Source organism: Terrapene carolina, unplaced genomic scaffold (assembly GCF_002925995.2).
Source record: "Terrapene carolina triunguis isolate 2854851 unplaced genomic scaffold, T_m_triunguis-2.0 Scaffold212, whole genome shotgun sequence".
NCBI lineage: Eukaryota > Metazoa > Chordata > Testudines > Emydidae > Terrapene > Terrapene triunguis.
Genome location: NW_020664563.1, coordinates 1,054,240 through 1,069,037, shown reverse-complemented (window position 1 = coordinate 1,069,037; position 14,798 = coordinate 1,054,240). Strand labels below are relative to the sequence as shown.

The window sequence follows — 14,798 nt, the reverse complement described above, 5'->3', positions numbered from 1 at the left end:
CCTTGTCCCCTGACTGCCCCCTCCTGGGACCCCTGCTCCTAACTGCCCTCCAGAACCCCACCCCCTACCTAAGCCTCCTTGTTCCTTGTCCCCTAACTGCCCCCTCCTAAGACCCTCCCCACCCTAACTGCCCCCCAGGACCCTACCTCCACCTGTACCCTGACTGCCCAAAACCTTATCCACACACCCCCCAGAAAGTCCCCCCCCGAACTCCCGACCCCCCCCGTCTCTTGACTGCCCCCTCCAGAACCTCCCTGCCCCTTCTCCGACCCCCTGGCCCCCTTACCCTGCCACTCGTCCCGGCACGCTGGGCAGCAGGGGAGGAGGAGCAGGGGAGGAGCTCCAGACTGCCGGAGGCGATCTGCGAATGCAGGGAGGGAGGGAGTGATCTCTGCTACAGGGAAAGTGGAGGAGGGGCTCTCTCTGGCTGTCAGAGCCCCATGTAAGTGGCACCATCCGGCCTGCTGCCCTGTTAGCCGCGCGTGCTCTGCATGGGGGGGGGGGGGGGAGTCCGGAAATTTACAAATTCCCCCCAGATGCTATTTTTAGCTCAAAAAGCTGGACATGTCCGGGGGAATCCGGACGAATGGTAACCTTAGTCACCCTAATTCTTTGCCTGGACTGAATACTTGTGTAGGAGGAACTCTTTGAGTTGGCTTTTTAAATACCTTCATGCTGTTTCACATCTCATAAGCCTTGATGAAATATAGGAGCCTTGTCTTATAACAGGCTTATTCAAAGTGATACAAGCTACGAAAGTGAGATCTTGGAAGAGTGTTGCCGTTTTCATAATGTAATAAAAATACTGTAATGATAAATAATAATTAATAATAAATCGTGTGTAATAAGCATGTCATGAAAACAAATTTTGTATTTCTAAGATCACTGCTTTTATAATTTATACTTAGGCAAAGGAGAAAATCCCTGGAAATATTCATTTCTAGGAGGGGGTTTGAGAGACTTGACATTTTAGTGAAAGCGGTTCACAGGTTGTTAAAGTTTGGGAACTACTGCTCTAGTCAGACCTGCATAACACAGGCCAGAGACCCTCCCCAGGATTCCTGTAGTCAGCCCCAAAAGTTGATAGTGGAGCTAGAGCTGATCTTAAGGTATCTGGTCTTTACTCAGAAATTGCAAGTGATCACTCAGATGCTTTTGGAAAAACCTACCTACCCTTTGAGTGAGGGGGATTCATCACACCCCTGGGGAATCTGTTCCAGTGGTTAATTACCCTCATTAAAAATCTGCACCATATTTCCAGAATGAACTCTGGTGACTTCCGCTTCGAGCCACTGGATCTTGTTCTGCCTTTGTCTGCTAGATTGAAGAGCCCTCTGCTCTCAGAAATCTCCTCCCTGTATAGGGATGTCTACTCTAGGCTGTGATCAAGTTGCTTTAAATCTCCTGTTCAATGAGCTTCTTTAGCCTCTCACTGTGAGGTGGGTTTTCCAGATCTCAAATCATTCTTGTGACGCTTCTCTGAACCCTCTCCAATTTTTCAACATCCTTTTTCAAATATGTCTGCTAGAACGGGCCCAGGATCCAGTATTGGTCTCACCTGGGTTTCATTGTGGATTGCTCAATGAAGACCTGTTGCGTGAATTTAAATGGAAAAACACAAGGCCAAATAGACATAGGTGTTGACAGGACTACTTGTCCAACATTAAACAGTTTTAAACAAGGTTTGGGGTTTGATGTGCAGAGACCTCAGCCTTCTTAGTACCATGGTGCAAACGTCCCTTTAAACCTGTTATTAAGAAACAGAAAAGAAGGAAACGTTATTTAATACTTTACATTTCAAATTAATTAAGGCTTTCATTTTAACAACAGCCCTTGTTCCCTTTCCCATTAGGGGTAAAGGGTTTTTAAAGGAAAAATCCCCTTGTTTGACAGTCTCTTAAATGGTGTTAAAATGATAATTGTTCTTTTTTGGGAAAAGGGAAGAAGTTAGTTGAAATGGGCTTGAACTATTGTTAAAATCGGATCCGTTTTGTAGAAGACAAAATGAAACAAACACACACAGAAGGGGAGAGAAAAGAATAGCAAAGATAGAAAATGCAGCTTCTGGAGCTGACTCTCACTTGCAGCCTCACTGCTGGAAAAACACAGACCCAGCATATGGACTTATCAGCCACTCCAAGACCTGGCAAACTTATACCAGCGTTGGGCTGTTTAGGGCTATGCTTTTAGTTGCCTCTTTCTGGTCACAGGCTCACAGCAGCATTGCAAAATATAAGAACAGCCATAGTGGGTCAGACCAAAGGTCCATCTAGTCCAGAGGTTCCCAAACTTATTTGGCCTACCGCCCCCTTTTCAGAAAAAAAAAAAATTACTCAGCGCCCCCCTTTTCAGAAAAAAAATTACTCCGCGCCCCCCTGGAAATCTACCTTCTTTAAGCGAACAAACAGAAAGATGCAGTGACAAATTTGCGTTCTTTTATGTATCTATATTTCTACTTACGTCCTACAATATAGTAAAGAAAGATGTGTTATTAGAATATCGCCCACGACATCAGGTATACAGTGGTTTTTGCGTAAGACGGCAAAAGACAACCAAACTAAAATACTAATGAAACTAATAAACTGGGTTTTGTTCTTTGCTCAGCATTAGATATATGTATTTGATATTAAATTGTCAAATATCAAACTAAATTTATCAAGAAATAATTTAAAAAATAATCAATATGCAATTAAAAATCAGTTAATAGTTTTAATTTAGTTTGCCCTTATTTAAATAATTGTTCCTTATTAACACACGCCTTATTTACCAATTAACACAGATGATTCGATAGATATAAATAAATGTTAATAGTTAACAGTTTTTTTACGATTTCATTCCCCTGTTTTCATTAGTATTGTAATAAAAAATATGACAAATATATTGACTGTACACTTCAAATAGTACTGTACCGACACAAGCCTGCTACGATTTTATTATTAGTAAGCACTAGAGACACAGAAACGTACGGTAGATATGTAAGAAAATGTATAAAAATACTCACGTGTAAATTGCTGTTTTATTGAAACAACAATAATACAATTTGCTTTGTATGTGATCTGTAATCCGTAAAGATCGAAGGTATCGAATATGAATAAAAATTTTTAAATACTTATTGCACTATTGTTAACTGCTTTTTACACAATTCAGAAACAATCTAAATTAGATTTCATACATGTCGCCTATTTATAGTATCGTATTGTAAACAAGTCATTACACGCACATATTCCTGCCGATGCATGCTGGACTTCCCGACAATGCGCGACACGTTCGCCTGCCAACACTTGCTTGTTAAGAGCTGTTGGCGGACTTGACACCTGATTGGTTATAATTTGTGAATTTATTTGGAAAATAAAGTAATCACTACAACTTTAACTCTATGTTACACAACAGATGAAACGTACGAACGGTTTTTCAAAATTTTCTTATATTCTCTTCTTTCTTTATGCTTCCACCGCCCCCTTATTTTTATTCAACGCCCCCCAATTGCACCCGAGGCTACTACTGCCCCCCTGGATCGTTCCAGCGCCCCCCAGGGGGCGGTATCACCCACTTTGGGAACCTCTGATCTAGTCCAATATCCAGTCTTCCGACAGTGGCCAATGCCAGGTGCCCCAGAGGGAATGAACAGAACAGGTAATCATCAAGTGATCCATCCCCTGTCATCCAGTCCCAGCTTCTGGCAGTCTTGGCCGGCCAAGCCAGACTCTTATTAGACAGAAGGCAAAAGGAGAGCGATAGGAAAGAGAAGAAATAAGGTAGGGAAGGAAAAGGGCACAATGGAGCAGGGAGGAGAGAAAGTCTCACATCCCAGCTGGTGGTTGGGATTCAGGTAGGGGTGGTGATGTCATCTGGGTCCCTCTCTCTGGCCCGGTCCTGTCAGGACACCTGTCTGGATCAGGATGACAAAGGTCTGGGGCCCAGGAGATGATGGGGGTGGCAGCCATGATGGTGAAACTTGCTCCAGTAACCAGTTTGTCTCCCCAAAGTCTCTTTGTAAGACCCCAAAGGCAGTGATGGATGGAACAGCCCATCCCTTCGTTATTTCAGCCACCAATTAGGCCTAATATTCAACACACCAACTTTGGTTAGTTACTTTCCAGCACCACATTTTTCTTGTTTACCAAGCATGATCTTAATACAGTCCTTGAGCTGGGCTAGGAGGCCTTTCTGTTTGGACTCAGTCACGCTGTCTCCCCTTCACACCTTTTCTATCAACATTTGTTCTAGCTCATGGGTAGGCAACCTATGGCACGCGAGCTGATTTTCAGTGGCACCCACACTGCCCAGGTCCCGGCCACCAGTCTGGGGGGCTCTGTATTTTAATTTAATTTTAAATGAAGCTTCTTAAATATTTTAAAATCCTTATTTACTTTACATACAACAATAGTTTAGTTATATATTATAGACTTATAGAAAGAGACCTTCTAAAAACGTTAAAATGTATTACTGGCACGCGAAACCTTAAATTAGAGTGAATAAATGAAGACTTGGCACACCACTTCTGAAAGGTTGCCGTCCCCTGTTCTAGTTCATAAGCTATCACAATCAGGGTCAGCTCCAGCGTTTTTGCTGCCCCAAGTGGTGGAAAAATAAATAATTAAATAAAAAAGCTGCGATCGGCTGCAGCTCTACCACCGCCGCTTCATTCTTCGGCGGCAATTCGGCGGCAGGTCCTTCCCTCCGAGAGGAACTGAGGGACCCGCCACCTAATTGCTGCCAAAGAGCCGGAGGTGCCACCCCCTTCCATGGGCCGCCCCAAGCACCTGCTTACTGCGCTGGTGCCTGGAGCCAGCCCTGATCACAATAACCTTACACTCACTCTAGGGTTAGAAACTTTGATTGGTCGTATTCCTGGAGGTTTCATTGTATGACAATCTTCAATTAAAGATTATTTTTTAATTGCTGGAGATGCCAGGACAATCCTGGAGGGTTGGCAACTGTAACTCACTCTCTACTGGTGAGCTCACAGTGAGGGTAAATGTGTAGGCCCAATTATCACAACAGCCCTCTGCTCAAAAGGGGAAACCAAAAGTTTGGCTGCGTAAGGAACAGGAGGGATAATAATACAGAAAATACTCTAATGCTTTGATATCGCTCAGTGGTGCAGCTTCCTCTGGATACTGTGTGCAGTACTGGGCATTCTGTCTCCAAAACAATATAGCAGCATCAGAGGGGACTCTGATGGATGAGGAAAATGATTCAGGGCCTGGAAAACTTTTCCTGGGAAGAGAGTTTTAAATGAAAGCATGTTTCCCTTGGAGAAGAGAGGTAGAAGAGACCAAGAGCTTAGCAAATTTCAAAAAAAAGGATTGGCCACTTAGATGGATAATGAGAACATCAGAGTTAGAACTGCTGACCTGCCAAGAGTTTTGAAAGGGATTTAAATCATCGAATCGGGCCCCGCACTTGCCGCTCTTACAGACTCCTCTGCCAGCCGCCACTGAGTGAGCATGAACCTCTCAGTTAGGGCATGGTAAGTACAGTTTGTTGCGCTTAGTCAAACACTAAGGAGAACAACACTTTGTCATCCCAGTGTTCAAGATTTCAAAATGTTTATTAAAGCTAATGTTAAAATGATATAATACACAGGTTAAAGAAAGAGTGTCTGTACCTCTGGGTATAGTGTTTACATTGTCCAAAAGTACAAAGGTTGGTTTGAAAGTCATAAAATACATAATCGGCAGTATCCCAGATTAAGGTTAATAAATTCAGTGATACAGTTAGAGTATTAGCATCCAAGTATTCAGGTACTTCACTCATGAAAAGTAGTACAGAGAGTTGGTTGTGGAAAGCAAATATAGGAATGAGTGAAGATTGTCCCTCAGTAATTGAGAATTTAGGATAGGCTGTCCCTTAGAAAACACAATCCATTAGGGAAGTATTTCAGTTTTTCCCCCGACTTTGCTTCTCATCGGCACTCCAGCTCATCTCCCCCGGTATTGCCGATGTCCGGTGATGTATTCTAGATAGACGTCCCTCGACCACCTGATGGTGTCCAATACCATGAGTTGCTGCATCAGCCAAGCATAGCACCGACTGATTCTGCATTCTCGCAACACTCGTTAAAGTGTATTTTAACTCAAAACAGCCAAAATTGATCACTTTGGCAAAGTGGGTCTGTCTGCTGAACATGTAGGCAAAGTAGGTGTGTCTTAGTGTGGGACCATAATAAATCTCATTCTGTGGCAGAAGGATCTGGGAGGTGTCATCTGATTCATAAACATCTACAAACTCCTAATTCCAGTGGTGTCACGCTCTGTGGTGGTGGTGGAGGTGGGGGACGACTTACTGCCTCCCAGCTCCAGATGCTCTGGTTGGTGGACATTTTGCTAACACAATGCCATTGGAAATGGGTCACATTGAGTATCATTGCAAAGCCCTTTCTTCCCATCACCCGAGCCATTAGCACAGCTCACACATGCCACCACTTTCAGCAGAGGGCTAAAGACTGATCAGCCTCCCAGAGTCATTGCCACTAGGTTAAGTTAGAGGCATATGGTCTCTTCACTCACTGTGAAATGCAGCCACTTCTGGGGTGATATATGGCAACACTAGAACATGAGGATCTTTTATCCTGCCTATCTATAGACCTTGCTAACTGTCCGCTAATTAGTCTGAGCTATGCTTTGTGGTGGTTCCATGTAGGGCAGGTCCTTTCTCCCAGCTCCATCGGCTCTGCTGGGGATCGTGACACACACTCTGTTGTTTGCCCTATCCAGGGGGAGAGTCTGTGGTTTGCTCTGCCTAATGCCAGCCAGCCAGAGCAGGGTTTTGCCTGGATGGTCCTTTGGCTGAGAGGAGTTCAGGACACTTATTCCAAGATTGCAGCAGTCTCTGTGTGACGCTGGCTGTTACTGGGGACTCCTGCCAGGCCTGGGAACTCCTCCTGGATACCAGAGACACCTCCGCTGCCAACTACAAGTCAATTACCTCCCTGCCCCACCCTGCTGAGGGGAGTCACTTTCCCTCGTGCAGGATGGCAGCATGGAGGGAGCACAGGCGTGACCTGCTGAAGTGCGGTGGCCAAGCTGTCTTGATGGGGTCTGGATCTGGGATAGCTGGGTTTGGGTGAGGGGCATTGGCAGAGCTGTGTGTGAGCCCAGGAGGGGCTGCGGCAGGTACATTTTCAGAGATGTTCCTGGGGGGGTAGGGGCCAGGCACTAGAGTAGCAGGTGGTGCTGCAGGCTGGGACAGAAGTGTATCTGGAGCTGTGTGGAGGGCAGAGGTAGGAGAAGGGGCTGCCGGATGTATCAAGAATGGCTACATCAGCCAGGCTGTGTGGAGGTCCTAAGGCTGGCATAGCAGGGGGGTCTATGGGTCTACACCAGATACAGGGCACCAATATTTGTGTGCGGTGCGGAGCCAAAGCCTAGAAGAGCAGGAAGTGCTACTAGAGATCTGCTGATGGGCCTGTTTCTTATACCACTGTGGTATCTGTGGTGCACGGGTATAGCTTTGGGGAGGTCCCAGGACTGAGCTAGCATGGAGTGTGGTGGGGCAGGGCTGGCATGCACTGGGTGGAGCTTGCCCAGAGCTGCTTGCACCATGCTTGACCTTCTCCTGACCGTCAGCTCTGAGTTCCTCGGAAGCACTGAGCATTCTCCACATCACTGGAGCAAACTGAAGGGGCAGCCAATGGTGTGTCTCGTTTCAGCTGTGTGCCGTTATCCTCTGGGAATGTCAGGCGGCCACATCCCAGACGAAGACATCTCCGCCTCCAGCCAGTGGTCTGAATCCACAGCAGCCAAGTATGGAAGGTGAGGGCAACCGACGCGAGGGAGCCATGTGCCTTTCACATGGGGGTGATTGGCTGCTTGGTATCACACTCGCCCTATGGCAGGGGACAGCTGCGTCACTGATGTTCTCAATGGCCATAGCAGGATTTCACTGGTGTTCCTGTTCTGTGACTGGCCATTGCTGGGCGAGGACCCTGTGCTGGGGCCCAGGGCGTGTTCCATGCACCTGCAGTCTCACTCTGCCAGTGTCATCCTGCATGTGCAGCATACATCAATGGCTGCCGCTCTTACAGACTCCTCTGCCAGCTGCCACTGCTCCTGTGCCCTGGGCCCAGCACAGGACAAGGCAGGCTCTGCTGCAGCTGTGGGGAGGTGGAGAGCACTTCCCAGAAGCAGGCAGTGGGGCCTTGGTTCCATGGCAGCTGTGGGGCTGGCCCAAGACAGCGTTCCTGGAATGTGTTCCTGGGGGCAATGTTGTGGAGCCATGGCTAGGCTTGCATGGGGCCAGTCCCTGCAGCAGCTGTCAGGTGCCAGGATGGCTGACAGCTTGGTCACTGGCTGAGGCTCCTCCAAATGCAGGCTGAGGGCATGTTCATCAGCAAGAGGGAAGCTGCTGCTCTCCGTCCCTAGCAGTCTCCTGCCAGGTCCCAGAGTGAGGAAGAGTCCAGCCAGCTGCAAAGGGGAGCAGAGCGGAGATGGGAGCACAAGGAAGGTACCAAGTGGACAGTGGGGCTGGGGACCTGGGCTCAGACCCGGGGATTCTTGGGGTGAAAGGGACATGCCGTGTGTCAGAAGACAGGGTAGATTTGGGGAAGAGTTTTGTAGTGAAAGACATGCAGCCATGAGCTTTCTAACCCAGACCTTTCCACAGGAAACTAGACCCAATGGGGTGTGTGATGCCTGCAGACCCAGGAAGGGCATGTGGCCCTGGAGCTCAGCTGCATGTCAAGGGGCCTCCCTGCAGCCAGCATTAGCCATCACAGTGCCCTCTGTGAGCTCCCTCCTTCACTCTGGGCTCAGTAAAGGATGCGGCAAGCATGCGTGTGTTCATTTGTGAATGCATGCTGGGGAGAGTTCCTTGTGCTAGGAACTCTGTCATGAACGTTCCCTCAGCTGGAGCAGTGACTCTGAGCCAGCAAGGAGCAGTTGCTGATGGGTGACGCTCACCCCGGGTCTCCTCTCCTCCCACCCATGTTCATCTTAAATCCTGCAGGCAGGGTGAGATAAACCCACCCTGAACAGCCCCATTGGCCTCACTTTCTCTGCTGGCCCAGCCCACTCCCCGGAAATTGCCCGAGTGTGAGAGGGCAGCTGCAAGAGAGATGCTACACCCAGCATGTGCCCAGCAGAGGCTGCCCCAAGGCTGGGGTTTGACCCTATGGCTGCTTGTCGCTCTGCATTGGGGAGTTGGTGGCAGGACACTGTCTATAGTCTCCCTGCTCTTCCTCTCCTCCTTCCTGTGCTACTGACTGCTCTTCCTCACCCGGTGCTGAGGAAAAGTCATGCATCATTTCCAGTGATTGGAGGGAGATGTTTTCTCCTGGCCCCTCCCGTCTCACCTCTCCATCTGGGGCTCTGCCCTGCCACCTTAGTTACCCAACAGCTTCTCACGTGGCAGGCCCTGCACGTTGTGTTTCTGCCTCTAGTGCCTGGCCCCTGACCCAGCTGTGAGGGCTCCTGTAGGGCTCGAAGCAGGGGCCAGTTTTGTATACACACCATGCTGCTATTGAAGGTCCAGCCCCACGTCAGAGGCAGTGAGGAAGACTCTTCAGGGAACATACCCATGATGACACCCTCCGACTCCTGCCATATACTATCCTGGTCCTGTCAGCCTGACCCAGTGCAGTCCCACGTGCTTCCTGTCCTCCCGCACTTTGGGTAGCTAGTGCCCAACAGGTGCCTACAAGTGACGACTGGTGAAAGCAGGGTCTGCAGTTGGGCCCCCGGTGAGCAGGATCTGGGGGCAGTGGTGTGGTATTCCCCTCCCCTGGGCCCACAGAGCCCCAGGGCCCACACTGGCCCTCAGGCCTGATTCTGGTGGGATTTCTGATGGGTCAGATACAGAACCTGCCCCAGGATCAAATCAGGGGAGCACACGATTTGTGAGTGGGGAGGCAAGGAAACACCCCCACACGACAACAGGCGAGGAGATGTATGGGTCACGCTCAGAAATGGCACCCAGTACCAGCACTCCAGATCCAGTGTGAGCTGCTGGGGGAACACGAGATGGCCCATGGGAGGGAGAAATTCGGATTATGCTTCTCCTTGCCCAGCTCCACCCTGGCCATGGGACTGGTGTCCCTATGGGGGCCCAAGGCTGAAGTTCAGAACTCAAAGAGGGTGGGGGAACACTCCTCCAGCATTTTATAATGAGAGAACTGAGACCTCAGGGCTTCAGGCCGCTGGAGAGCCCTCCCCACTGCAGGGCCCCAAATCTGTGAATCCACCCCCATATGCCAGCTCCTTGTGAGGGGAAGGACAGGTCCTCCTGGTGCTGCAGGTGAGTTAAGGGTTGGAGGCTGAGGAGCTGGGACTTTCCTGCTCTATTACTGCTGGTTAGAAGAGTCCTGGTCAGTGCTAGGCCAGCCCAGGGGCAGGTAGGGTGGGCTGTAGGGAAGGCAGGGTGGGGTCTGACGCCTGGGGAGCAGGGTGCCATGATAGGCTCTCACAGGAAGTCTTTTTGGAAGTGACTCTCTCTCCTCCCCTGCACTCCTACCCCACCCTGCTCTGCCCCAGGCTTGATTCAGAAGAGGGCGATGGGGCTTGGTGTCCGGAGATCCCCGTTGAGCCAGATGACCTCAAGGAGTTCCTTCAGATTGACCTGCACGCCCTGCACTTTATCACCCTGGTGGGGACCCAGGGGCGACACGCTGGCGGCCACGGCAACGAGTTTGCACCAATGTACAAGATCAATTACAGCCGGGATGGCACCCGGTGGATTTCCTGGAGGAACCGGCATGGGAAGCAGGTAAGGAGGTGGGGAGCTAATAAATCTTCCCTGCTAGGATCCCACTGCCCTGGAGATGGGAAGGGGGGCCCTACATGTGGGATGCGCCACCACGCTCAGACTGGCATCCTAACCAAGTGTTGCTGCACTGGTGTGTACTGCAAATCCAGTACCAGGTGGGCCAGGAGTCTCTATAGCTGCCACCTCGAGTTACAGGCATTCGGGGCTGGAGCAGTGCCTAGCCGACAAGCAGAACACCATCCCCTAGGACAGAGAATGCCCTTGCCTGACCGGGGGACTGGCAATGAAGGGTGTCAGCAATCTGTTTCTGGGGCAGTTGGGGCTTGGTCACTGGAGTATTGGCAAATGTCAGTGAAGATGCTGATGGTACCTGTCATGCAGTGCCCAGGGAGGTGTGAGTCGAAGTGCAGGCTTTACCCTCCATGCCCATTCATGCCAATCCACCTCTCCCACCTGCCCCAATGCAATGTAGACAGGAGATGAACATTGGCACCATCCAGGCTGCCACAGCTGTAGTGCTGGATGGAAGTTCACTGCAGGGGGTACAAACATATCTACTGCCATGCCCTAGGCCCCTAACAATGGCAAAGCCCCATGCACCGGTGGGATTGTGCCCACCACACAGATGCCGAGACTGATGCAAAAGCAGTGAGCTCCCTGCCCCCGGTGGTGGGGAAGAGCTGTGTGGTGGTGGCAGGGTACGGCAGCGTGCAGCAGCCGTGAGCCACACTCGGAGGCCTGTAGGGTGTGTGAGCTGCCCCCTGTCTCTCCCAGCTGCACAGCATCAGCACCCTTTGCCAGCTAGTGTCTGTCGTTCTCAGGTGCTGGATGGAAACACCAACCCTTATGACATTGTCCTCAAGGACCTGGAACCTCCCATCATAGCTCGCTTCATACGCTTCATTCCCATCACCGACCACTCCATGAACGTCTGCCTGCGAGTGGAGCTCTATGGCTGCACGTGGCTAGGTGAGCAGGGGCCTGCAAGGGCACCAGTCACACCCATTTCCAGTGCCATGGATCAGGGGCCCAGATGAGCTGCAGGTACAAGGGCTCATGCTGTGGCAGTGGGACCCTGTGTTGTGTTTGGGGGTCTGACATAACACACCACATGCGTTACCGGAGTGTGAACCAGGGAAATGCATCTGTCTGCATGGATCTCTAGGCAGTGGGGGCATGCAAGGGGCTCTGGCTGGCAATGGGGCTTGGAAGGGGAACACTCATCAGCAGTGCTGCCTCCTGGTCAGGCTAGGGTGTGGCAAGTTGTCTTCCTCCCGGGACTTCCCCTTTCTCACAGTAAATCCTCTGTTTGGGGGTCTGTCCTATTAGCGACTCAGCCCTCTGGCTAGGTCACATGTTCGAATCCAATGATATGGAAATCTTCAGAAGTCAGCAAGGACTTCAGGACTTCCCCCATGGGTTGGGGTTTTAGGGTTTGGACCTTTGTACCTTCCGGGTCTCCCAACTAGATTCCCCACCAAGGGACAGGCTTCTGTTATTGTCCCCTCTTTAGGGGCTGGTAGAGGATTCAGGGCCCAATGGTAGGCAGCTGAGATCGGCATCTTGGGGTGCTATGCGGCTGCCTCCCTGAATCGCTTCCTACCAGTGTCCCCTCTCCCCACAGGGTAAAATAAAGAACCAAACACACAATTAAAGTCTGTGACTTTCAGAAGCCCCCAGTCCCTCCCTTGCAGGCTTGGGCAGGTCAGTATCCAAGCCTCAGGCTGCAAGCTTTCCTGGGAGGCGCCTTCCCAGGAGCTTGGACCACAGGTCTTCTCCTGTCCACTGCCTGCCCCCTACTCAGCTGCTCTGCTTCCCCTTTTAAGCCCCCAGTCCAGCTTCTGCCAGCTCTTTTATCTCTTGTTCTCCAGTGTGGGGTTTATACACCCTGGCACAGGCCGTGGCTGGCAACAGGATTGTGTGAGGGGCTTTGGCAGCAATGGAAGCTTGTGAGGGCTCAAGACTGGAAATGGGGGTTTGCTTGGGGCTGTGTCAGCAATGGGGGGGTTGCAAGTGGCTGTGCCTGGCAATGGGGGGTTGTGAGAGGACATGGCAGCAATGGAGGTTTGCAAGAGGCCATGTCTGGCAACGTGGGTGTGCAATGGTCCATGGCTGGCAATGGGGTTTGCTAGGGGCCGTTTCAGTAATGTGGGTTTGCGAGAAGCTGTGGCTGGCAATGGAGGTTTTTGAGGGGCTGGAGCTGTGTGAGGGGCTATAGTTGGCAATGAGTGTGTGCAAGGAGCCGTGGCTGGCTACTGGGGTTTGCGAGGAAAAGTGGCAGCAATGGGGTTGTGCAAAGGGCCATAGCAGCAATGAGCGTGTGCAAGGGGATGTGTCTGGCAGTGTGGATTTGTGAGGGGCTGTGGGAGTAATTCAGATGTGTGGCTCACAGTGGAGGTGTGAGAGGGGCTCTGGTGGGTAATGGGGTTGGTGAGGATCCGAGGCAGCATTGAGGATTTGCAATGAGCCATGGCACTAATGGGCTTGTGTGAGGGGCCATGGCTTGCAATGTGGTTGTGGCAAGAGGGGTTTATGAGGGAATGGGGCAGCAATGGTGTTGGGGCTCATAACTGGAAATGAGGGTTTGCTAGGGGATGTGGCAGCAGTGGGGCGTGTGAAGGGCCCTGTCTAGGAATGGAGGTTTGTGAGAGGCCATGGCCATAATGGGAGTTTGTGAGAGGCCGTGGCTGGCAGTGGGGTTTGCAACGGGCCAGGCCTGGCCATGGAGGTGTGTGAGGGGCCTTGGCTGCCAATGGGAGTTTGTAAGACCACATGGCATCAGTGCCCAGGTTTGTGAGGGTCCATGGCTTTCAATGGGGGGCTGCTAGGGGTTGTGGTTGGTCGTGGGGATTGGCATGAGGCCGACTGGCAATGGGGAATTGTGAAAGGCCATGAGAGTGATGGGTGTTTGTGAGGGGTCATGGCTCACAATGGAGGTTCGCGAGGGGCCATTGGTGGCAGTGAGGAGGTGGCAGCAGTGGAGGTTTGATAGAGGATATGGCTGACAGTGGGGCGGGGGAAGGTGACAGGCTGTGGCTGGCAGTGGGAATGTGGAAAGGTCCATGGCTAGGAATGGGAGTTTGCGAGAGGACATGGCAGCAATGGTTGTGTGTGAGGGGACGTGACTGGCAATGGGGGGGTTGCATCTTCTTGGCCTACATCCATATCTCTGCTGGCATGATAGTTTCACTGCCCTATTTGTCAGCCTGGCCAGTTCTCCCTCCAGCCATTCTCCCCCATCTATTTTGTGTGAAACTCATAGAGCGGAGCCCAGTCTGTTTCTGAGCTCATCCCTGGTCTGTGCTGCAATCAAGAGCCTCTTGGCCTAGGTGGATGTTGCATTGTGCTCTCCTTTTTGTTTATCCGGGAGAGCTGCTGCAAACCTGGCTGGGGGGGATGCTTGTTTGGGCCCACACTAATTGCACACTGATTGCTCTGACAGATGGGCTGGTTTCCTACAATGCGCCTGCTGGACAGCAGTTCATCCTTCCCAGCGGCACGGTCATTTACCTCAACGATTCTGTGTATGACGGCGCTTTTGGCTACAGGTAAGTTCCCGGAGAGCTCCTTGCCTGGGAAAGTGGGGGAGGGGTTTTACGGGCAGGTCAGGACTTGGCAGTGACAAGCTGCCAATGTTCTACCAAGGGCTCCACAACAATGGCCCCCCAGTGCTGTCCTGTGATAAGCTGTTTGGTAGAAACCTGGTTCAAAGGTCACCTGTTTGAGTCGTTTGACTTGTCAGCTCCTCTGGTTCTGTACATCCCCGAGCACATCATCAGTACTCAACGAACTAACTAATAGCAACCCCACTCCAGTGGGGATTGTGCCCCTGCAGGCAGGAGGGCCGGGGATGTGCTCATTTGCCCATTTAAACAAGACCATGTTTTTCTTGCCATAAGCACAGAAGGAAGGAGCCACTTGGCCAACAAAGGCGCAAGTTGCTGCCTCTTGCTGAGAAAATAGCCAATTATTCTGGAGATTATGAGTTCAGCCCAGGTCATCTGATGTGCTGGGAGGCTGTGGAAAGCCCCTGGAAGGGGTGTTGGGGGCTCTTAGAGCCCCCTGTGTGACTGAGGCAGCCCACTGAGATCTCT

At 51.0% G+C, this 14,798-nt stretch overlaps 1 protein-coding gene across 1 annotated transcript in view; it reads left to right on the top strand.

Moving 5' to 3' along the window:
- DDR2 (discoidin domain receptor tyrosine kinase 2) overlaps nucleotides 1-14,798 on the top strand; it is a 115,841-nt gene that overhangs the window by 57,921 nt on the left and 43,122 nt on the right. Inside the window, exons 3-6 of the mRNA XM_026656159.2 lie at nucleotides 7,655-7,757; nucleotides 10,473-10,704; nucleotides 11,526-11,673; nucleotides 14,147-14,252. Coding sequence (XP_026511944.1) covers nucleotides 7,655-7,757; nucleotides 10,473-10,704; nucleotides 11,526-11,673; nucleotides 14,147-14,252 — 589 coding nt within the window. The remainder of the gene's footprint in view (nucleotides 1-7,654; nucleotides 7,758-10,472; nucleotides 10,705-11,525; nucleotides 11,674-14,146; nucleotides 14,253-14,798) is intronic.